The sequence below is a fragment of the Nicotiana sylvestris genome, chromosome 9 (genome assembly GCF_000393655.2).
Source record: "Nicotiana sylvestris chromosome 9, ASM39365v2, whole genome shotgun sequence".
NCBI classification, from domain to species: domain Eukaryota; kingdom Viridiplantae; phylum Streptophyta; class Magnoliopsida; order Solanales; family Solanaceae; genus Nicotiana; species Nicotiana sylvestris.
Window position 1 is genome coordinate 189,788,348 of NC_091065.1, and position 24,005 is coordinate 189,812,352.

General features: G+C 36.7%; 2 protein-coding genes across 2 annotated transcripts; one reads left to right on the forward strand and one right to left on the reverse strand.

Annotated features, from left to right (window-relative positions):
- Nucleotides 1-13,383: 13,383 nt before the first annotated feature.
- Nucleotides 13,384-13,911, forward strand: LOC104216619 (probable WRKY transcription factor 7). The gene has a single exon (XM_009766714.1). The coding sequence runs from the start codon at nucleotides 13,384-13,386 to the stop codon at nucleotides 13,909-13,911; it is 528 nt and encodes a 175-aa protein (XP_009765016.1).
- A 1,050-nt stretch (nucleotides 13,912-14,961) lies between these two features.
- On the reverse strand, nucleotides 14,962-23,279 carry LOC104216614 (PH, RCC1 and FYVE domains-containing protein 1). The gene is made up of 9 exons (XM_009766710.2): nucleotides 22,853-23,279; nucleotides 20,971-21,057; nucleotides 20,734-20,823; nucleotides 20,557-20,643; nucleotides 20,340-20,447; nucleotides 18,148-20,214; nucleotides 17,899-18,045; nucleotides 16,908-17,329; nucleotides 14,962-15,568 (listed from the first exon to the last, which is right to left on the reverse strand). The coding sequence occupies exons 1-9, from the start codon at nucleotides 22,898-22,900 to the stop codon at nucleotides 15,400-15,402; spliced, it is 3,225 nt and encodes a 1,074-aa protein (XP_009765012.1). The 5' UTR covers nucleotides 22,901-23,279; the 3' UTR covers nucleotides 14,962-15,399.
- Between the last annotated feature and the right edge of the window lie 726 nt (nucleotides 23,280-24,005).

Sequence of the window (24,005 nt, forward strand, 5' to 3'; positions counted from 1 at the left end):
CTTGTTCTATTTTCGGAATTACAGATTCTACTTATTAAGTAAAATTATCTGTAAATATCTTTTTGGTGATATGACAATATTGAAAAAAGAGAAGAAAATTATCTGTAAATATCTATCGGGTGATGACAATATTGAAAAAAGAAAGTTAGGTTGTCGATCTTATTTTTTATGAAAGCGGAATTAAAAGAAGAAATTTGGAAGGTAAGATCTGAGAAATATTCAAATGGGATTGATGCCATGTTATTAGTTGCTAGAACTTTTACATTTCAATTAAAAGAAAATTTCTTGATTTAACGCAGTTAAAAACTGACGGCATTCTCGCTCTACAGTCTAGCGGCGTAAATATTCAAACGGAACAACATGCCTGATAAAAACTAAGAACTGTATAGAGGTTCTCTATCAGTACTCCCACAGTAAGCATCAGAGTGTAAAACTAAATAGTATAGGAATCAATTTCTCTATTTGTTCCCACAGTAGATCGGCAGTAAATAACGAACACGTGATATTTACGTGAAAAACTCCTTGCTCAAGGGATTAAAAATCATGACCTACCCTAGTAGGATTTCAACTCTACTAAACAGAGCAAACTTCATATTACAACCTATTGCAATCTAGGAATTAAACTCTTAATCTCTCACCCCTTACAATAACTCTATTGTAAGCCCTTTGCAATAACTCTATTACAAAGCAACAAACCTTGACTAACTCTAGTCAAGAAACTAAACCAAACAATGGTTTCAATCTGTCCTACAAAGACACTTCTTGAAAGTGTAGGATTACAAATGAAGAACAAAATAACAAAGACTCAACAACCTAAGGACTTAAGATATCTTCAATCTTTGGATCTGGTCCTTGAGGTTGCAACAGTTTTGTTCTTGAGAGAGGTTGTAGCTAGCACTTGAGAGAATATTAACTTTTTGATTTGCAAGTATTAGGGAGATGAAATCTCTTGCCTAATGTTGATAATATGTGTGTGTGATGTCATCAAGGATGATGCAATAAAGTGACCTTTAGTTCAGCCTTAGCAAGTTATAGATGTGTTGTTGTACTACTGCTAGACGGTACAGTGCGGCAGCCTGCCAGACGGTACAGTGCAGCCACTTTTACAACTATAGATTTGACTATACGACGACTAGGGGAACTGATCCCTATCTGTTCCCTTTGATGTTTTCTTATCTGATTTTATTGAGAATTGAACCAGACATCTAACTAGTTACTTTGAACGCAAGAGAACTAATTGTATCAGGTTCCTTATCTTGTTCTCTCATGAAGTTTGTCAAATCATCAAAACAAAAGACGTATAACTTATCAATTTTCCCTTTTTGATGATGACAAACTTAGAATTGATATTCCCCCTGAGAATCAGATCTCCACATTGTTCCCCCTACGAATCAACCATATTCCCCATGAGAACCAAACCAAAGAAATTGATCACAACTGGTTACTCGAGATTGTTTGGCAAATCATCAAAACACAAAATAGCATAACTTATCAATTTTCCCCTTTCTAATGATGACAAACTTAGAATTGATATTCCCCTATGAGAATCAGATTCTTTACATGTACGGATCACATCTGGTCCGTACTTGGTTCCTTGAGAATGTTTGACAAATCATCAAAACATGAAACATCGTAACTTAGAGCAATTTCCCCCTTTTTGAATTCCTCACATGTTTCTATGTAGATCAGAACTATAATCAACATGTTATTAGCAACGTTCCCCCTGCGAAGCAGAAATATCTTTCAGGCACAGCACAACATATCAATTCGATTATGTTCCTCCCTCATGTTGACACCTATATAACTTTGACATCATTGAAAAGAATAATAGAAGAAGCACAACCAAAATGAATTTCAACAACATTAACTCATGCCATTTGTGCAACACGGCATAAACAATAATAAGAATAGCAAGTGAATGTCATTGTACAAATTAGAGTGATTGCCCATAGTAGAGTAATTATAATAAAAGCACAGTAGTTTCAACAATACAGAATATGACAATTTAAACAACTAAAGTACCAATGTCATCAAACATAGGGATCAAAAGAAGATAGGAATTCAAGGGAATTTGGAAGGAGTGAAAGGCATTGATCACTAGGCAGGAATAAAAGTAAGGGGCTAAGGCGTTGATGAGTCTATTCGTTCATTCATAATCCTTTGATTAATGATCATCTGCTCTCTTAGGTCCTCTACCTATTTCCTCAATCTTTCATTCTCAGCCTTCAACTTAACATTCTATTCTGCCAAGGGTCCACGGGGACCTAGTTCTCTACCTATCTAAGTAGGCTGAACCATCAACCAGATCACCAAGAATCTCCCCAAGCTTCTCCTAATAAAGAACAAACTTAGTTCCATGTTACATATAGCATCATAGTATCACATACAACATTGAAGTTTCTACTTCTTCGTCATAAACGTTGGGACTTGGAGGAACAAAGAGGTGCTTCTATTTTTGGAACTCAACAATGTCAAGAAGTTCCTCCATTTTTTAGAAATATCAGAGTCAACACTCTGCCTAACAACACTTTTTGAGACTTTAGAGTCTTCTACCTCTTCAAACCCGATAAATCAACCTTTTGATTCTGTAAGGAACTAGGTTCTTCACTCACACTATCCTTTATTTCCCTGAGCGACCATGTCTCACTTTTCTTCTTCTCAATCTGTTTACCCTTATCATCTGTTGCATCTTCCTCAGCCAACTTCTTTTCTCCATTTTTTTCTCACAAGTGAAGATTTTTCCACTTCATTTTGTCTTCCACAATAACCACATTAGTAAGTCAAACCACTTCATCATCAATTAGCCTACGTTTCATCAATCATTTTCACTAGATCGAAAGTTCGTTTAAAAAACAGAACTTAAAAAGAAAGATCATCATTAGAATTAATATCCTAAGAAGGACTTGAGTGATTAGGTCCCTCATTCAGTTCCCCCTCTTGCACACATTCACTAATTTCTCCATCCTTCAAGTCTTATACAAACCCACCAACAATTTCAGCCTCACGATCTAGAATATTAGCTCTACCCTGTTCCCTTTCAGTTAAACTCCCATTAAAATCTACCAAAGACTTCTTGGGTTTTTGATTCAGATGGAGTTAGGATTTTGGAATGTGACAGAGTTGGGTTCACTTCTGGTATATTTGGAGAGAAGGATTCTTTTTAGACAAGGTTGATTTTGGTTTTGAAGAAGAAAATCGGTTTTGATTGGTGTAAGAGAAGGAAGTGATTTTTTGGGTCAACGGGTCAGTTCAGAAAAAGTTTAACATTTTGGACTTCAAAAATTAGGAGAGAGGCGGGAATAATTTAATGACATGACACCTCAGCAGATTAAAAAGGTATATAAGTTTTGGAGAGACTACTAATCTGAGTCGCAGGAACCAGGTTCCTCGACGATTTTTTGAAAATCTGAGCAAAGACTTCTAGAAGTGCAATGTCACTCTTACTTGTTTTGTCTTGAAACTTCCATGTGTATATACATATAACTGTATAGATTTGAGTTAGATGTCGCCGAAAAATATTTTTTAGTATTGTACCTTTCCTTCTTAACATAGTCAATCATCGAGGGATCAGTTCCTTAGTTGAGCTTAATCAACCCCAACTCCAGATGATTTCTTTCAAAATATTCTCTGCTCAGTGCCTTGGTGAATATGTCTACTACCTGGTTCTCCATCTTCCAAAACTTTATACAAATCAGACCTTTTTTCGACATTTATCCCTCAAAAGGTGATGTCGCACATCAATGTGCTTTGTCCCATTGTGATGTACCAAGTTCTTTGACATGTTTAGAGCACTTGTGTTATCATATAACAATGGCACACACTCTGTAAACACACCCAAATCTTCTAATTGTTGCTTGATTTATAGTAGTTAAGCACAACAAGAGGAAACATCCACATATTCAGCTTCAATAGTAGAAAGAGCCACATAGTTTTGTTTCCTGTACCCTAAGAGATCAAACATGAACCAGAAAATGTGCCATTCCAGATGTTGTCTTTTGATCCACTAGATATCCAACATGATAAGCATCAGCATATCCAACCAAGTCAAAATTATCTCCTGAAGGATAGAAGAGGACCAGGTCCTACGTTCCCTTTGGATACCTCAAAATTCTTTTGGAAACCTTCAAGTGAGATTCTTTTAGGCTTTATTGGAACATAGAACACAACCCAACACTAAAAACAATATTAGCTTTGCTAACAGTCAAGTACAGAAGAGATCCAACGATACCCCTATATATAGTTTCATTGACAAGAGTACCAAGTTCGTCCATGTCTAAACGGGTAGTAGTGGCAATAGGTGTATCAATGGTCTTAGCATTCTCCATCTTAAATCTTTTCAGCAGCTTTTTGAAGTACTTAAACTTCAGAATTTGAAAGACCAGGTTCTTCCATTTTTGAAACATCATTGACATCAATAGAATTATGACTTCCACTTCTTTGTTCTGCATCAGGAGTACCTGATGCAATATCAGTAACCCTATGTTCAGCTTTAGTCGAGGTGATAGAGGGACTAGGTTCTTCTGTGCCTTTTGGAGATTCCGCTGCATCTTCTTCATCACTCTACTTGACCTCACACATCAAATCAGTCTTTCAATTTGCAATATCTATAGCTTCACCTGGAGCATTTGTAAATTCTTCATCTTCATCTTCTTTGGTATGTGACCCTTTTTCTCTATTGTTGAGAACAAAACATTTTGCATCCAAAGGCTCTCAGGTAAGTCAGCTTGGTTTTCTCCCATTGATCAGTTCATAGAGAGACTTCACAAGAAGGGAACTGATCATGCACTTGTTAATCAAATAGCAGGCAGTGTTGACTGCTTCAGCCCACGAACCAGGTCCTCCATAACCAACTTGTTCAACAAATAAAAACTCACATGCCTCAGTCGTCTGCACCATAACTCAGGATCATCATCAATGACACTTTGGCTTATTAGATCACCACCATTCAGTGAATCAAGGTCTGCAACATAGATGTTCTTGAACTTTTCGGCTATCAACACCACTTCACCAGTTTTGAGATTGGTGATAGTGCAAAATTTGGACAAGAACTTTACTTTATTTTTCCTTATCACAGGTTTGAGACACACTCAACAAGATATAGTTCAAACCATTCACATGGTACACATTTTCAATTTGCATGGGAGAGTGTGTTGCCAATTTTGCCAACACCAAGAATATAGCCCTTCTTGCCATTTTCAAAGAACATACTCCCACCTTGGAAGGCCTAGAGTGAGAGGAAATCATCTATTATTCTAGTCATATTCTTAGAGCAGACGCGATCCATATACCATTTTTGACTACTACCTCTCACTCCAGCCTGTACATGAAATCACTAATTAGACTTAGGAACCCAAACCAGCTTGCGTCCCTTATAAAGATAGAATGGGCGGATTAAACTTCTTTTCGCCCATGCGGGAAACATATATTTTCCTCTTAGAGGACCAGGTTCCTCAACAGTATGTTACTTTTCAACAAAAAACTTTATTTTTCTGTAGATACTGAATTTTAATTTTGCTAGAGTCCTTGTAATGACCAGTTTGATAATAGTGAGTGCACAACCTATTATCAGCCACAGTTACATAATTGCTATAGGGATTATAGGAGGTTTTAGCCTTTTGGAACCCGATTCCTTGCCTGTTTCCACCATTACTCTTGTACATAGACGTTATTACATCGGAGGATCGGGTCCATTTAAGTGACTTATCAAGATCATTTTAACCCTTTTCATATCCTCCTGAAGGTGTCTATTCTTTTTAAACTCAATAACAAGACTTGTTTTAACTTTCTTAAGTTCACTCTCAAGCTCAAGTTGAGCCTCACTAGTCGCTTCTTTTCCTTTAGGGGTGTCCATCTATTTTTTCATTTATTTTTTCAATAAGGTATTTTCTATGGTTACTTCTTTCACATGTTCCTTCAAATCTATAATGAAAACTATCATAACATCCCTCTCTTGTTCTATATTACCAATTTCTTTAATTAGAGCATTTTTGTCATTAATGAGGCTATGATAGGCATCAATCAACACATTTGCTAAGGACATCAATTTTTTCTTAGAGTAAGTTTTTAAATTTCTTTGAAAATCAAGAAAACTTACCTCATCTTCCTCCTTGTCCTCGTCATCATCAGATTTAGCTATGAGTTCAAAGATTGACTCATATTCTGAAGATTCATTATCAACAACCATCATAGATGCATCTCCTTGGTCATCCTCACCTTCAGATTCGCTGGAGGAATCTCCCCAGTCAGCCAAAGCTTACTTCACCACGTTGTCAGCAACATTTCTTCTTTTGAATTTCCTGTTAGGGACCTGGTTCCTCTTAGCTGCCTTGTCAGTGTTGGTTTTGTAATTATCTTGCTTATGAATAGGGTTGTCTTTAATGAATTGTCCAGACTTTCCACACTTATGACATCAATCATTTCCTTTGAAATTCTTGCCGGAACTTCCTTTCTTTGGGATTTCACCCTTTTTACAAACCATATTTTGAAATCTTCGAGTGAGATACGTCATGTCAGATTCATCACTACTTAAGTCAGTCTGGGCAGCTTTGAGAACCATGTTCGTCTCCTCATTGGGCTATCTTCTTTCAAGATCTTTCTTTCTCTTCATCTCATATGTTTTGAGATTTCCAATAAGCTCGTCAATAGTCAACTTCTGCAGGTCTTTGGCTTTAGTGATAGCATTAACCTTGCTCTCCTAGGAACCTGGTAGAACACTGAGTATCTTCCGGACCAGCTTGTTGGTTGGAATTATTTCACCAAGTGAATGAAACTCATTGATTATAGAGGTAAAACGGGTATGCATCTCTTGAATGGACTCATCCTCTTTCATTTTAAAAAGTTCATACTCAGTTGTAAGCATATCCATTTTGGACTGCTTTACCTGAGTAGTTCCCTCATGAGTCGTTTGAAGAGCTTCCTGGATTTTCTTGACAAATTCACATGCCGAGATACGATTATACTTGTCTGGTCCAACACCACATACAAGAATCTTCTTCGCCTTGAAGTTCTTCTCAACAGCTTTTTAGTCAGCACCATTGTATTCTTTTCTTGTTTTGGAATAGTCCTTTTTCCCTCTCCAACAACCTTCATAGGGACAAAGGGACCATCACAAATCATGTCCCAAAGCTTGGAGTCCTCAACCATTATGAAGTCGTGCATTCTTCTTTTCCACCAACCAAAGTATTGGTCGTTGAATCTTAGTGGTCTGTACGTTGATTATCCTTCCTCAAAATTTGGTGGAGCAACCATGTAGATCCTTTCTAGGTGTTAACTTTTAGAAAGAACCTGCTCTGATACCAATTGATAAAAACTAAGAGTCCACCAAACTGTATAAAGAACCAGGTTCTCTATCAGTTCCCATAGTAAGCAACAGACTGTAAAACCAAACAGTATAGGGAACCAGGTTCTCTATCTGTTCTCACAGTAAAACAACAGTAAGTACAGAACACGCGATATTTACGTGGAAAACTCCTTGCTCAAGGTATTAAAAACCACGACATACCCTAGTAGGATTTCAACTCTACTAAACTGAGCAAATTTCAGATTACAACCTATTGCAATCTAGGAATTAAACTCTTAAACCCTCACCCCTTACAATAACTCTATTGTAAGCCTTTTGCAATAACTCTATTACAAAGCAACAAAACTTGACTAACTCTAGTCAAGAAACTAAACCAAACAGTGGTTTAAGTCTGTCCTACAAAGATACTTCTTGAAGTAGTGTAGGATTACAAATGAAGAATAAAATAACAAAGACTCAACAAACTTAAGGACTTAAGATATCTTCAATCTTTGGATCTGGTCCTTAAGGTTGCATCAACTTTGTTCTTGAGAGAGGTGGTAGCTAGCACTTGAGAGAATATTATCTTTTGATTTGCAAGTATTAGAGAGATGAAATCCCTTGCCTCATGTTGATAATATGTGTGTGTGATGTCATCAAGGATGATGCAATAAAGTGCCCTTTAGTTTGGACTTAGCAAGCTACAGTTATGTTGTTGTACTGCTGCCAGACGGTATAATGTAATAGCCTGCCAGACAGTACAGTGCAGCCGCTTTTACAACTGTAGAGTTGACTGTACGATGACCAGGGAACTGATATCTATTTGTTCTCTCTGATGTTTCCTTATCTGATTTCATTGAGAATTGAACCAGACATCTGACTAGTTACTCTAAACGCAAGGGAACTAATTGTATCATGTTCCTTATCTTGTTCTCTCGTGAAGTTTGTTAAATCATCAAAACAAAAAACGCATAACTTATCAATGCCACTGTTAGAACAAGCGATAATGCTAACTCACACAATTTTTTAAAATTATAATAAAAAATGAATTTCTTATCATCGCATTATATTATATTTCAAACCACTAGAAGGAGTTTATTGATGCAATATTTTTAATTTAAATTAATTCAAATATAAAATTATTTGTGTCTCAATTTACTTTATGTTATAAATTAATTAGATAAGATTATTTTTAACATATACAATTATTTATTAAATAACCTATTACTGATACTTATACATGTAAAATTCAATTAACTAAATTTAGCATATCCACTATCTATCGGTATCTCTTTTTCATAGATAATCCCCTTCGTCCCATTTGCCATTGTAATGATCCGGCCGGTCTTTTCATGAGTTACTGCTCCGTTTCCCCCATTTCTGCTTCGTATTGTCTTGTTCAATCGTATTATGTATTATCGGGTTGGTTGGCTTGGGTTCTGAGAGGTTTTGGTAAGGTTTGATAGATTTAGTCTCTTTTGAATAAGCTTAAGTTGGAAAAGTCAATCGGATGTTGACTTATGTGAAAAGGGCTTAGATGTAAGTTCCGATGGTTCAGATAGCTTCGGAAAGTGATTTGGGACTTAGGAGCGTGATCGAAATGTGTTTTGGAGGTTCGGAGTAGATTTAGGCTTGAATTGGCGAAATTAGAATTTTGGTTTTTTCCGGTTGATAAGTGAGATTTTGATTTAGGGGTCAAAATGGAATTCTGGGAGTTTCAGTAGGTCTGTTGTGTCATTTTGGATATGTGTGCAAAATTTCAGGTCATTCGGACGTGGTTTGATAGACTTTTTGAGCGAAAGCGGAATTTGGAAGTTTTTGAAATTCTCAGACTTGAATCCGATGCAAATCTGGTGTTTTGATATTGTTTTGAGCGTTCCGAAGGTTGGAACAAGTTTGAATGATGTTATGGGATATGTTGGCATGTTTGGTTGCCCGAGGGCCTCGGGTGAGTTTCGTGTGGTTGAACGGATCATTTCAAATTGAAAAAGATTGTAGAAAATCTGTTGTGAGTGTTGTAAACTTTTGGCCTTCGCGATCGCAAGTGGGCCCTCGCGTTCGCGAAGGGTCAAGATGAGAGGCAGGAGGTTTGGCCTTCGCATTTGTGATGGGAGTCCCCCGTTCACGAAGAGGTGGGGTCAGTGATCTTTGCGTTCGTGAGAGGGAAAATGAGTTTGCGATGGTTTATGAGGCTAAGTCTTCGCTTCGTGTGAAGGGCGTCGCGTCCGCGATGAAGGAAAAGTGGTCAACTCAAATTTGTTCTTCGCGAACACGAGGCGTTGACCGCGTTCGCGATGAAGGATTTTTAAGTGTTGGGCAGAATGTTTTAAAAGACAAATTCCACGATTTTGGGTCTAAGTTCCTCCATTTTTGGGAGATTGTAGAGCTTTTTGAAGAGGATTGAAGAGGGAATCAAGGGGGAACACTTGGAGGTAAGATTTATGGACTTAATACTCAATCCTAATGTATTTTCTACCTAATTAATCATGGAATTTGTAGAATTTAAGCCTAAATATTGAAGAACTAGGGCTTGTAATTGAAGACCTAAAATTAGGGATTTGAGGGGTCATTTGTGTTTGGATTTTGGTACTTTTGATATGAATGAACTCGGGGAGTGATAAGGAGTTGATTGATGTAATTGTTTTATCAGATTCCGAGGCATGGTCCCGGGGGTCGGATTTGGTCAATTTCGGGATTGGTGTTGTAATTTGATTACTTTCGAGTGGACTTTGTTCCCTTAGCATATTTTGATGGTTGTGCACTGATTTTGGTTAGATTTGGAGCATTCGGAGGCCGATTCGAGAGGCAAAGGCATCACGGGCTAGAGTTTGGACCGGATAGAGGTGAGTAATGATTGTAAATGTTGTCCTGAAGGTATGAAACACCGGATTTCACATCGTTGTGCTTTATTGAGGTGACACACACACTAGATGACGAGCGTGGGGTCGTGCACCGTTGGAGATTATGACTTAGTCCATCCCGTATGACTGTTTAACTGCGTATTTGATTGAAAACTGTTTGCTATCATCATGTCTTGGGCTGAATGCCATATTTGAGCCTCGTGCCAACTGTTTTGGACCCTTAAGGGGATATTTACTACTACTCCTCATTGTTTTGACTTTATATTTGTACTCAGTCATCCTATATTCTACTGTTTTCATAACTCAGCCATGTTTACTCTATTTTGACCTCTTAAATGATATTTTGAGCTGAACATTATATTTTACTGTGCCCAAGTGGCTTTTAGAGATTTCTTACTGAGTAGGATCGATGGCCTGTGTTGTGAGGTTAATATGGGATCGGGCTGCGCGCCGCAACGATATTGTGTTGATTCATGATTATGAGGACGAGGGCCTGAGTTGTACGCCACAAGGTGGCTTGATATGAGGCCGAGAGCCTGTTTGATTATGCCACGAGATGGCTTGATTATTGTGCTTGGGCCGTTAAGGGGCCCCTCCCGGAGTCTATACACCCCCAGTGAGCATGTGTACCTAGTTTGTGATGTGATATAGCCCGAGGGGCTGATGTTGTTTCATGTTATTGCCCGAGGGGCTGATTCGAGTGATTGTGAGATAGCCCGAGGGGCTAATTCTGTTGGTCTTTTGCCCGAGGAGCTAATTTTATGTGTCTATCTTTTCTCACTTCTTTTCTTTCACTTGTTTAACTACTAAAAGATGTTTTAAAGAGGTTTCTAGTGAACTAAAGTATTTTGTACAAGTTTCCACTATTTTATTTCATTGTATTGGTTTTATGCTGCCTCTTTGTAGCATTTTGTTGTGCTTTACATGTTTTCTTATCGCTCAGCTGCTTTTACTTTTATTACTCACTGAGTTGGCGTACTCACATTACTCTCTGCACCCCGTGTGCAGATTCAGGAGCCTCGGGTCCTGCTAGCGAGGGTTGATTGCTTCCAGCAGCCTGTCCGGAGTTCACTAGGTAGTTGCTCGGCGTTCGCAGCCCAGTGCTTCTCCTTCCTATCTTTATTTACATTTGTACTGGATTTGTAGTAGACTATGTAGACTCTTCCTACTTTTAGATGGTTGTTTAGATGCTCATGACTGGTGACACCCCGATGTCGGGCTGTATTGATTTCCGCACTTGTTCTATTTCACTTAATCTCGGGATTTATTACTTATTAATGAATTAAATTGAATTATTATAACTGTTCAAATGGATTGGGGAGTTGTGTTGGCTGGCCTTGTTTCACGATAGGCGCCATCACGATCGGTTCTGGGTTTAGGGTCGTGACAGCCATACTCAGATGGCAAAATTAACCATTCTTTCTATTTTATTTCATATGGCACTATTTATTTTAATAGTCCATTTCAATACAAAAAAAAGAAGAAGATATTTTTCATAATATAATTTTTAAACTTCTCATTACTCCCTTAATTTTAAATATTGTCATAGAAATCTTATCGTATTTTTAATACTACAATTTCCAAAATAACTTTCTTTCTTTCTTAAATGTAATTGCTTTCCCGATCAAATTATATCGCATAAATTGAAATTGAGGGAATACATATTTTTAAGAAGAATTAACCTAAATATCTACTCACCAAATTGCTTAACTAAAAATTATCGGCGAACATATAACATATAAATAGTATGTATATAATCATCTATAATCAGTATATAATTTATGTATACTAGCTACAAAAATAAACAAGTGAATCAGGCCGGTTATTTTTTACAAGATTCCATATATTGCACGCTCGTATGCTTAGACACGACAACCGGACGTAGAAATGGCACCAGGTAACCACTCTAAAGAGCTTCTATTTAAGAATTAGCCAGTGCGTCCTGAATTTCGATTTTTCAGGACAAAAATATCTTGAATTGTCTTGACATTAAGATTTTTAGTTTAAAATTTCAGGATAAAATAAATACTGGCTAATCTCTAAATAACATCCCTGAGAATAACTATTTGTGCACTTACCCCAAGCGGACGGACTTGATCGGGTCTGACGCAATTCCCTCTGCTTGCTGGGCTTATACCGCTTTCGGTCTATGTCCCTTTGCCCCGGGCTGGGTTACGCAAATGACTCCTTTTTAGTTTACTGTTTAGATTTTGTTTCTATTTTAAAAGGTTACATATTGGAATTTTTACATTCCTATACACTATACGAAACTATATTACTCTTCCTACTCAAGTTTTACTATAATTACATTTTATATACTCAATTACCATTTATGTATATTTTAAGCGAATTAATGATAATAATTAGTGTCTTAAAATTACTCTAATATATCTTTTACTCCCCCACGTTTCTCTCTCCACATCCCACCCCCATCCCACGTATCTTGCACAAGAGAGTAGAAATTCCACTATTGACAACCATTAAAAAGCTTTGAAGCTTTGAATTCGAATTTGGGTTTTCAAAAAACATTGTTTGTTTGGGTTGGATGTTGTTGCAAAGAATTGAGAATTCTCTCTACGTCTCTCTCTATCTCTCAATCCCAAATTTCAGTAATGTTAAGCAAAGGAAAAAAGAGCAGCAATTCCACCATTGACAGCTATTAAAACGCTTTGAAGCTTTGAATTCAAATTTGGGTTTTCAAAAATCATTATTTGTTTGGATTGGGTGTTGTTGCAAATAATTGGGAATATGGTTTGGAGTTTATATCTCAATTTTGAGGGGTTTTGGTGAAGATTAGACTTGGTTTTGGCAGAATTTCAGATTGAAACTCAAAGAAGAAGAAGAAGAAGAAGACATGACATACATTATACTGCAGAAATTGTAGTAAAATTGTAGAAAAATTATAAAAAAATTATTTTTTGTTATTTATATATTTTTCTTTTATTTATTTAACTATTGTATGAAAGTTGAACAACATTGTATAAAAATTATATTTAAGTTGTATGATATTGTAGTTGTATATAACTAAGTAGAAATAATGTATGAAAGTTGTAGATAAGTTGTATAATATATAATTAGTTGTATGAAATTTATTTTTACTATGTATAAATCAGATACAAAATATACAAAAGACATATTGTATACAATTTTGTATTTAAGTTGTATGTTATTGTAGTTGTATCTAATTGGGTAGAAATAATGTGTGAAAGTTATAGATGAATTGTATAATATATAATTAGTTGGATGAAATTAATCTGTTTGCTTTCTCAATCTCATCAAAACCAACAACAACAACAGAGATTAGATCAAAACTCCTCTGTATCTGCTGATTACACAGCCGTAGCTGATATTGTTGTTATCAAATTCAAAAAGTTCATTTCTTTACTCGACAAAAACAGAACTGGTCATGCCAGATTTCGTAAAGGTCCAATTTCTACTCCTCTTCCTCCTCCTAAACCCCAGCAACAAAGATTAGATCAAAACTATATCAAAATACATAACCTCCAAATAGAAGAAATCGAAAAGCCACAAACAAATATTCCCGAAATTTACTGTCCAACACCAATTCAACATTTACCTCCTTTACCACATAACCATATTCAATTGGTCAAAAATGGGTCAATTGAGAGAAAAGAATCATCTACAACTATTAATTTTCCTTCTGCTTCTCCAGCAAATTTGTTTATGTCATCTTTAACAGGAGAAACAGAGAGTTTGCAACAGTCTTTGTCTTCTGGTTTCCAAATAACAAATATTTCTACTGTTTTTTAATATTCGTTAAAGTTTTGTTAATATTCATTAATTTTCCAATTGTCTGTCCTTGTTTAATTTTCATACTCTAATTGCAGTATGGAGCATATATAAAGAAGTTGTGTCTTTACCAGAACCTTCAACACAGCACAACCACCATCATGCAAAAATTAAAGTAAGAACCATTTTATCATTCTTGGATATAAGGATCAACATCATAAAAATATTAATCATTATTTTTCCTATAGCTCTCATCCTACGTGGTGTCTTTATCTTTGTCATAGGAATAGAATAATTTACTGAATTTTCTGAAAGATGACCTTATTGTTAAGTAGCAGAAACTAAGCAATTCCTTCAAAGTCAAGGAAGAGCTGGCTTACTTTTGTCAAACTAATGGAAGAAGCCCCTGCATTAATTAATATTGACAATAAGTAAATACGGGATTGGAAGTTTATTATTAAGTAGGTTTGACCTCTACCAATTAGTAGTTTTTTGGTTGACAATCCTTCCTTAATTGAAGACACTAATAATGGATTGAGAGCCTTTTAAGCTGGAATGTATATATTTTGTAAACAAAACTTGTGTATGTAGGGTAATTTACTAAACATGAACATTTAGAGTAATAAAATTTCCAATAGTGTATATGAATGAAAAAATCCTTATAAATATAGCTAATGAAAAATTGCCCTTTTCAGACATTGTTAGATTCCGGTCTAATATTTGTTTATATAACTATTAATTTTCTTACAAGACATTCAATTATAATCGTCTTTCTATTTTCTTGAGCCGGAGGTCTTTCGGAAACAACTTCTTTACCCCCTCGAGGTAGAGGTAAGGTCTGCATACACACTACCCTCCTCAGACCCCACACGTGGGATTTCACTAGGTTGTTGTTGTTGTAAGAACTTACAAAAATTTTGTAACTAACTTAACCGGATGGTGTAAAACATCCATACACTATAGTACACAAAACTTAAATTGGAAAAAAAGATTATGTATCATACATCTGATCAATCCTTCTTTGCTACATTACATGTGTGAAAAGAAAATACTTAAATCATTTCTCATTCTTCCTTAAAACAACATTCTGACTTCTATCTAACAATACTTATTTTCTTTTTCCTTTCTTACCTTCTGTCAAAAGCAAGTCCTGCATATACATTTTTTGCATAAATAGCATTCACATTGCTCTTTTGCTCATATTAAATATCTATGTTCTCCAAAGTAGTGGCGGAACCACAATTTTCATTAAGGGGTGTCAAATATAAGAAATTAGATACATTGAAAAGTCAAGAGGGTCAACGTATAGTAAATATACATAAATCAAAAAAAATTATCTAGCAATACTGAGTAATTTTCTTGCGACACCCGTTGGTTGAATGTGGCTCCGCCACTGCTCCAAAAAGGTTAACAAAGCATAAAATGTATCCACTTCAAAATCACTGAATCTAAATGTTATACCTGCTTCTGCTGCTAACAACTCTAAGCTAACAAAATTAGCAGTCAAGTCTATGTAGACTGTTGTGATGTTTCACTATTTTCCTCTGTTGCTGGTGGTGGAGGAAATGATGAATCAGCAGATGCGACGTTTGTCTTCGGAGGGCTGTATTTTTTCAGTAGCCTATCTTTGTTTTCCTTCCACCATTCTTCTGCTTGTTGCTCCGCGAACCTCCGTTTACTGTAGGAAATTGTCCAATCAACAAACAGTACAAAGATGTTGATTAGGTACTCCCACCGTCCCAGTTTATGTGATGGTTGTGTTTGACGTACAAAGATGTCAACAAACAATACAAACTTGTGGTCGAAAACAGATCATAGGCATTTCTGTGGCTATTCATCATTTTACACGTATATAAGTTAAATTATTTCTAAATATGGAAAGGTATCACTTTGTTGTTACCTAGTTTATGTGATGGTTGTGTTTGACATACAAAGATGTCAACAAAAAGTACAAACTTGTGGTCGAAAACAGGTCATAGGCATTTATGTGGCTATACATCGTTTTACACGTATAAAGTTAAATTGTTTCTGAATATAGAAAGATGTCATTTTGCTGGTACCTAGTTTATTTGATGGTTGTGTTTGACATACAAAGATGTCAATCAACAGTACAAACTTGTGGTCGAAAACAAGCCATAGGCATTTCTATGGGTATACATCATTTTTATACGTATAAAGTTAAATTATTTCTAAATATAGAAATGTATCACTTTGTTGGTACCTAGTTTATGTGATGGTTATGTTTGACATACAAAGATGTCAACAAACAGTACAAACTTGTGGTCGAAAACAGGCCATAGGTATTTCTGTAGCTATACATCGTTTTACACGTATAAAGTTAAATTATTTCTAAATATAGAAAGATGTCACTTTGATGGTACCCATGTGATGGTTGTGTTTGACATGCAAAGATGTCAACAAACTGGACAAACTTGCGGTCGAAAACAGGTCATAAACATTTATGTGGTTATACATCGTTTTACACGTAAAAAGTTAAACTGTTTCTAAATGTAGAGAGTTGTCACTTTGTTGGTACCTAGTTTATGTGATGGTTGTGTTTGACATAGAAAGATGTCAAGAAACAGTACAAACTTGTGGTCGAAAACAAGTCATAGGCATTTCTGTGGCTATACATCATTTTACACGTATAAAGTTAAATTGTTTCTAAATATAGAAAGGTGTCACTTTGCTAGTATAGACTAAAAAAAGAAAGTGTGTCACATAAAATGGGACAATGAAAATAAAAATAAACACTATATAGGACTCATTCTTAAAACACTGAAGTTTGATGTACAAAGATGTCAACCAACAGTACAAACTTGCGGTCAAAAACAGGTCATAGGCATTTCTGTTGCTATACATTATTTTATACGTATAAAGTTAGATTGTTTCTAAATATAGAAAGGTGTCATTTTGCCAGTATAGACTAAAAAAGAAAGTATGCCACATAAAATGGGACATATGGAATACAAGTTATCAAATTTTAGTTTAGCAACAAAGGGATTTTAGTGAAATACCTGAACCTAACGCGCTTGAAGATCTTGGTGCCATTTGTAAGTTGAAGTAGAGTAACGTAGACACCCGGTTCAAATTGTTCAATAACTTCCTTTTGTCCCTCTCTCTGAGCTTTAGGTGACCCCGAGACACTTTCCGTGCTTGATTGTCCGTGATTTTCACGTATAGTTCCATCAGCATTATGTGATGTTTCTTGAACTCCAGCAGCATCCCATTGATCATTTCTAATGACAGACTCAGAAGATAGATTATTTCTATGTGTTGGCTTCTGTTGACTATAAGACATATTGGGTGACAGAGAAGCGTTGTCTTCGGATGCTTGATTCGCGAATGTATTAAGAAAAGATTCCACTTGAGTTTGTATGGATTTAAGGGCTGAACTCTCAGAGATATCAGGAGGTAGTTCTTGTGTCATTTCTTTCAACTGAATAACAAAAGACACGATAACAACACTCCATTATCGTGACATGAATACTTTTCCAATGCATAAAAAAGTATAAGCAAAAATTTTAACACAAGACAGAACAATTTCTATGAGTTCTAATATTTTGTAAGAAGAATATGTAAGTTTCAATCCTAGGTATGTAAAATCAATATATCTTCTGCGGCAAAGCTCATGAAAAAACTTCTATCCTAATTCTCATAGTCGAAGGGAAGCCTTGGAGCAACGATCAAGTTGTCTCCGCGTGACATATAGGTCACGGGTTCGAGCTGTGAAATCAGTCATCGATGCTTGCATTAGGCTAGGCATGCTACATCACACCCCCTTGAAATGCGGCCCTTCCCTTGACCCTGCTTAAACGCGAGATGCTTTGTGCACCGGGTTGCCCTGCCCTAGTTCTCATAGTTATATGCATGTCTGATAAGCATAAATACCTATATTTTCTTTTATGTAAACAGTTCAGGGTTCAGGACATATGTGCATTTTGCTTTATTGATATAACACAAATCATAAGTCAAGCATAAACAGAAGAGAAGCAATTTGAACATTACTTGAGCAGTAATAGACTTCATGGTTTCCACCGCGATATTACACTTTGATGCTCTATCTGCAACCAACCTAGATGATTCTTGAGAATTTTCCTTCAGTTTTTTAATTTCAGCGTCTTGTCCATCACTTTTCTGCTTTAAACTTTTGATCTACAAATATAAACGAGACAACTAATAACGATAGCTCTAGACATTAAGTTAATCAATAGAAGGGCAAAATCTTCTTGTTTTATATGTTAAGAGTTCTCATACCTGGTTTTGCAATTTGGCAACTTCTTGGTGTAATACATCATTTGTCTTTCTAAGACTATCGATTACACCCCTTGAAAAAACAGGAGCAGGCGAGCGTGGAGGACTTGGTCTTCTTGAGTACGGTGAAGCAGGTCTAGAGTTGGACGAAGGAGGTTGTGGTTGAGGTTGAGATTGAGGCTGAGGTGGTGCAGTCACAACAGGCTTCAATGCATGTTGAAGAGCGCTAAGTGAACTTGGAAAAGCGATGTCTTTTAATTGCAAAAGTGATGGAACTTGTGAAGCTCTCACTATATTTAGAGAATCTGATCTGACACCAGACCTAGTAGACTTGACTTCAAGGTACTTAATCGGTTCCACAGTGGGCGAGAGCAAAACCCTTGATGATTTTGGCTCGCCTCTGTCTAACTTACTATTCTCAGGTCGATGAGAGGAGTTGAATTTCTTAGCATAAAATGAGGAACTTCCTTCGGAAGCCTTTTTCAATTTCATGTAGCAAGAGTCACAAACGCGATGTGGTTTTCCTGGTGTCGGAGCAAGTGCAGCTTTGAGTGCTTTTTTTGAACTGCAAGCATGACAATGAACTAGTCCACAATTATAACAGTTATGTCTCTTTCGAGTAAATCCAAATGCTTGTCGACAACCCGAGCAAACAGATTGATCTGCTCCAGATACCCACTTATGAATGCAAATACTAGCAGTGTAATTAGAGCCACATGCTATGTTCTTCACATGCCTGTCTTTTAAGGCCTCAACTAATGTTGGAGCATTCCGATCTTCTGTGTCGCCATGACCTAACCTTCCGTTAGCGCCTTTTCCCCACGTAAAGACTTCACTTCTTGATGTAAGAACAGCAACATGGAATGCACCACATGCTATTTCTTCGACGAATTCACCTACCAATTTATCTTGTACAAGGGACGGGACCTTTCCATCGGCCTGTGGATTGCCTAGCTGACCATAGGCATTGCTTCCCATGATGAAGACATGACCGGATGTGGTAAGACCAACGGTTATATTATGTCCGCATGCTAACTGATGGAAGTTGTAATCGATAATTGCAGAGACACAGGTCGGAAGCAGATAAATTTCCTTATTTCCATGACCTAATCTATTCTTATCACCATCTCCCCAAGTGAATAACTTTCTAGTGGGCACATTTCCACAGTTATGGTTTGTAACTTCCACAATAGCAGCCGTGTGCCACACACCACACGCAACTTTAATCGTCTTGAGTCCGTTCAACGATTGAACTTCCTTGGGATACAGTATACTTTCACGATCTCCATGACCTAAGACTCCAAATGATCCATCCCCAAATGTGAATAGTTTTCCATTTGCAGTCGCCAAAGCTGAATGCCAAGTGCCACATGCAACCGATAAAACTTGAAGCCCTTCAAGCGGACCGGAAACTCTTTTTGGAATCCAATGGCTAACATCATTGCCATGCCCAAGAAGTCCAGCATTGTGAGTTCCATCTCCCCAAGTATATAAATCGCCCAATGTAGACACAGCACAGGTATGATACTCGCCACATGAAACAAAATCGACGTTTGTAACAGCCAGAAATTCAACAAGTCGAGGGCGACTAAAATCCTTTTCAATTCCATGACCTAGCCTGCCCCCAGATTCTTCTCCCCAAGTGAAAACCTCTCCTTGCCTTGTAACAAGAGCAATGTGTCGTACGCCACAAGCAATTTGATGAACATCAAGAACCACATTCGACTCCAAAGGTTTAGGACTAAGTACATCATGTTTAATGGTAATTGGATTCCCGGCTCCATCTTTTGACACTCCATCACACCAAATCTCCCCCCACACATAAACATCACCTAATGATTCTATGTCATCTGGACCCGAACCCCCACTCGAACAACTTGGAGTGCTAGAGACACTAATACGGAAACCATCCGAACTTGTTCTTACTTGCATATTTCCACGTTCAGACCCCACATCTGAGCTTCGCACACTCAAGGAAGTTTCACCACTATAGGGATCAGCAGATGTCCAATCCCGAGCAATTGTTTGGCTGAAATCTAATGTTGAACCACATGGATGGGTATTTTGTAACTGCATATAAAATCATATAGAGAGATGTCAAATCTGTAATCACTCGTCGATATAATATGCAAGATAGATCTGACAAAACAAATATCTGGTTCTTTTGACCTTAACTATGAAGCTCGAAAACTTACATCAGAAATATCACTCTGAGTACGTCTACTATTACGAGCTTGGCCAGCTGAAATTAAATTCTTTAGACCAGCAATCCAAATCTCTGCTTCAATTTTATCCTTGCAAATCTTCAGAAAGAAAATGATAATTAACTTTCACATTAGTAAACCTTATTCCAAACAGCATTCACGACAGAAAAAAATGTTAACACGAAAATAAATTAATCCGTTCACCAACCAGATCTAGAGATCTTTCACCATTGTTGTATATAAGGGAAAATGACAAGTACTCCTTCTCTGGACGCAAATATCTTTTAAAAACCGGCTGCATAGACATATCCACCGGCAAAAGTTTATATATTTTCAGTATATCTTATCGATAGGTGAACAAAATCTAGACATATAATCTACTCACAGTTCTCTGGCCAGGAATAATTTTTGAAACTGAAGATAGCTTTAGGTTCCTTTCTGCTCCACGAGAGTACCAAATTAACGTTGTTTCATCCTGGAATTACCAACAACAAAGCTTTAATCTTCAAGCAGAAAAATAACGATTAAATTTCATGCAGAAACTCTCATATTGCGAATGCTGTCTAAACCAAAAAGCACATTGCTAGTTGATATGAGGCTGGTAAGTAACACAATCAATTACCGGAGAAACTCTGAAAGGGCAGAACTTAGGCTTCCCCTTCCGGCTATACTTTATTAGTTGTGTACCTTTCTTCAAAGCGATTAGCCCCTTCAAAAGAAAGTTTTAAGTGGGAAATAAGCTTATCAGACATATTGATCACTGGTCAATCAAGAACTTTACAATAATTATGCTGTAGTGTATACGGAACAACAACAACAACAACAACCCAATATAATCCCACTTAGTGGGGTCTGGGGAGGGTAGTGTGTACGCAGACCTTACCCCTACCCTGAGGTAGAGAGGTTGTTTCCAAATAGACCCTCGATATCCTTCCCTCCAAGAAATTCTCACCTTGCTCTTGGGAAGACTCGAACTCACAACCTCTTGGTTGGAAGTGGAGGTTGCTTACCATGTATACGAAAAACAACATGAAAATTCTATATATGCAAAGTCATGAGAAGACAAGGATGTTTTTGCAAAATGATTCTCTTTCTTAAATTGCTAATTCTAGTTGAGATAGTAAATGTATCATTTTGGTATTGCCGCCATTGGTTCAATGCTATGTTGCGCGGACTCTCCAAAATAATGTTGCACTCGTGTCGGATCTTCAAAAAATATACTACTTTTATAGGATCCGACACGCACCCAAAGATATTTCGGAGAGTCCGGGAAACATAGGTTCAATCAAATTGTTTGTAAGTAGTAAAATTAGCTTTCAAACGCCATGGCTCCGTCAACTTTTGAATCCGGCATTTTATGATGCTTCAATCATAATATATCTAAGCCCGCATCCATATATAGTTGCATTTTGATGTTATTTTAGTAAAGTCTAGGCAATTACCACATTGTCATGATAGGAATATGCTTCATGTGTAAAGTTACTAATTGTAACACAACACTCAACTAAGTCAACAAGTTAAGGATCATCTTTTAGCCCACACCTAGCATGATATGTTGTTTAGTCAAAAATATATCTGGTGTCCTAAAAGTTTCAACAGACAAAGATCATCATAACTCTGTAATTTGCTGCATATTTCTTCTTTCTTTTCTTTTTCTCAAGCATGCTGTAACAACAGCCCACATATTGCTCGCAATTGAACTCGAACGGGGTTTTGTTGTGAAGCTTGCATTAGGAAAATCCCACAACGGAATGAGAGACGAAAGTTATTAGGGCCACAAAAAGGCGAGTTCCTATTGAGGCACCTTTTGAGTTAAAGCCCAAGGGGACAAAACCGTGAAACAGTTGGGTTTGAGCTGTTACACACTCACACATATGAGCTCAACAACAACAACAACCACCCACTAGAATCCCACAAGTGAGATCTGGGGAGGATAGTGTGTACGCAGACCTTACCCCTACACCGGAGGAGTAGAGAGGCTGTTTCCGGTAGACCCTCAACTCACGACGATGGAAAGAGACAGTGGACTCACACATATGAGCTGATTTCACTTAAATCATCTACTCATATGACACTTTTAGTTGTTTAATAACAAGTTTATTTGGCTAAATTCATCTAGTCATGCTAAGCACACATTAGACATTTTCATAACGGATTTAAGTAATATGTACTGACAATGTAAAAAAAATATACCAAATTTGACCTGTTATAGTAGGTTACTTACCATTTCATTTAGATTATAAATCTATAATATACTGAATGACATGATAGCTTAAATTTATTTTTTATATCATCGGTGCATAAAACTTAAACTCTTGCATTAATTCGAACTAAGCAATTCGATTTTCCAATTTCCACGACACAACCATACTTAGAAGGCAAAGGCATAACTACATATATCACAAGGTGGTGAGTTAACACCCTTCGTCAAAAAATTACATATACATATAATCTTGAACGCCTTTAACAAAATTTCTGACTTCGTCACTAAATAAAATACGTACCTGATCAATGTCACGGTCAGGATTGCCATAGTTAGCAGGATCTGCCATTCCATCTGAAACAATTCTTGGCTATCCACCAAAAAAGCCTATTTTTCCCAACCATCATCATAGATACCAATGCAAATTTCTTTGGCCGATCATCAACTGTGTCTTTTTTTTTTTTAATTAAGCTAATCCCTTAATTAGATCTCAAATAACATTTGAGATTTTAATTTCGTCACTGCTTTTTTCTTGATCCACCTAATTAAAGCAAATAAAGATAAAAAAAATTCAAGATTTTGGTGAACTCATGTTGGATTGCTATGGAGTGCAAAAGGGGTAATGTAGAATTTTAGGAAATAATTAAGAATAGATCAGAGATAGCAAAAAGAGAAAGAAAACAGAAATGAAAGAAAGAGAAAGTATAAGTGACAGCAAGTTTAGGGGAACCAAACATTTTCGATTTTGGCGCGCTTATTTGGCTGCCCTTAACTACCTTATATATTATGTATATTTATGAACGTGATAAAACTTAACACACACACACATACTCTGTCTTCTTTCCCCTCTATATGAAAATTGTATAGTTATTTAGAAGGAAAAAACTTCCTTCCTCTATTTTTGAATTATAGTGTGTTAGGAGCGGTGACGAAGCTAGTAATTTTTCCAAGGGTATTCAAATGTGAAAGAAGTGAAAAACAATTTCCGACGAGGGTGTTCAATATGTGTCATATACCTCTAAAACGTAGTATTTTACTTATATACACAGTGCAATTTTTCGATGAAGGGTGGTCAGTTGACCACCCTTGTGACCATGTGGCTTCGCCACTGGTCATGGGTAGCCCTGGAGCAACAGTCAAGTTGCCGTGTGACCTATAAGTCACCGGTTCGAACCGTAAAATTAACTACTGATATTTACATTTGAGTACGTAAACAGCGTACACCATATCCCCGTGAGGTGCGACCCTTCCTTGGATCCTATGTGAATGCGGGATACTTTGTGGCTGGTTTTCTCTTTGTAATGATTGATTGGGCATGATATTTAGATATTAATCTGATTTATGTATTATATACCGTGTATAGTACAGTGCTTAATTATCACTCTCTATTTTGGTTGTTTTCATAATTATCACAGAGCTTGTGCATTTTACATCAAATATATATATGCTGAGTT

Bases quoted from the DNA above. Each gene is read 5' to 3' on its own strand.
- LOC104216619 (XM_009766714.1), top strand. From the start codon at position 13,384: ATGAAATTAATCTGTTTGCTTTCTCAATCTCATCAAAACCAACAACAA.
- LOC104216614 (XM_009766710.2), bottom strand. From the start codon at position 22,900: ATGGCAGATCCTGCTAACTATGGCAATCCTGACCGTGACATTGATCAG. The intron at 20,644-20,733 runs GTGAGTAGATTA...ATGTCTATGCAG, and splicing joins TTATTCCTGGCCAGAGAACT to CCGGTTTTTAAAAGATATTT. The intron at 20,448-20,556 runs GTTGGTGAACGG...TTCTTTCTGAAG, and splicing joins GTGAAAGATCTCTAGATCTG to ATTTGCAAGGATAAAATTGA.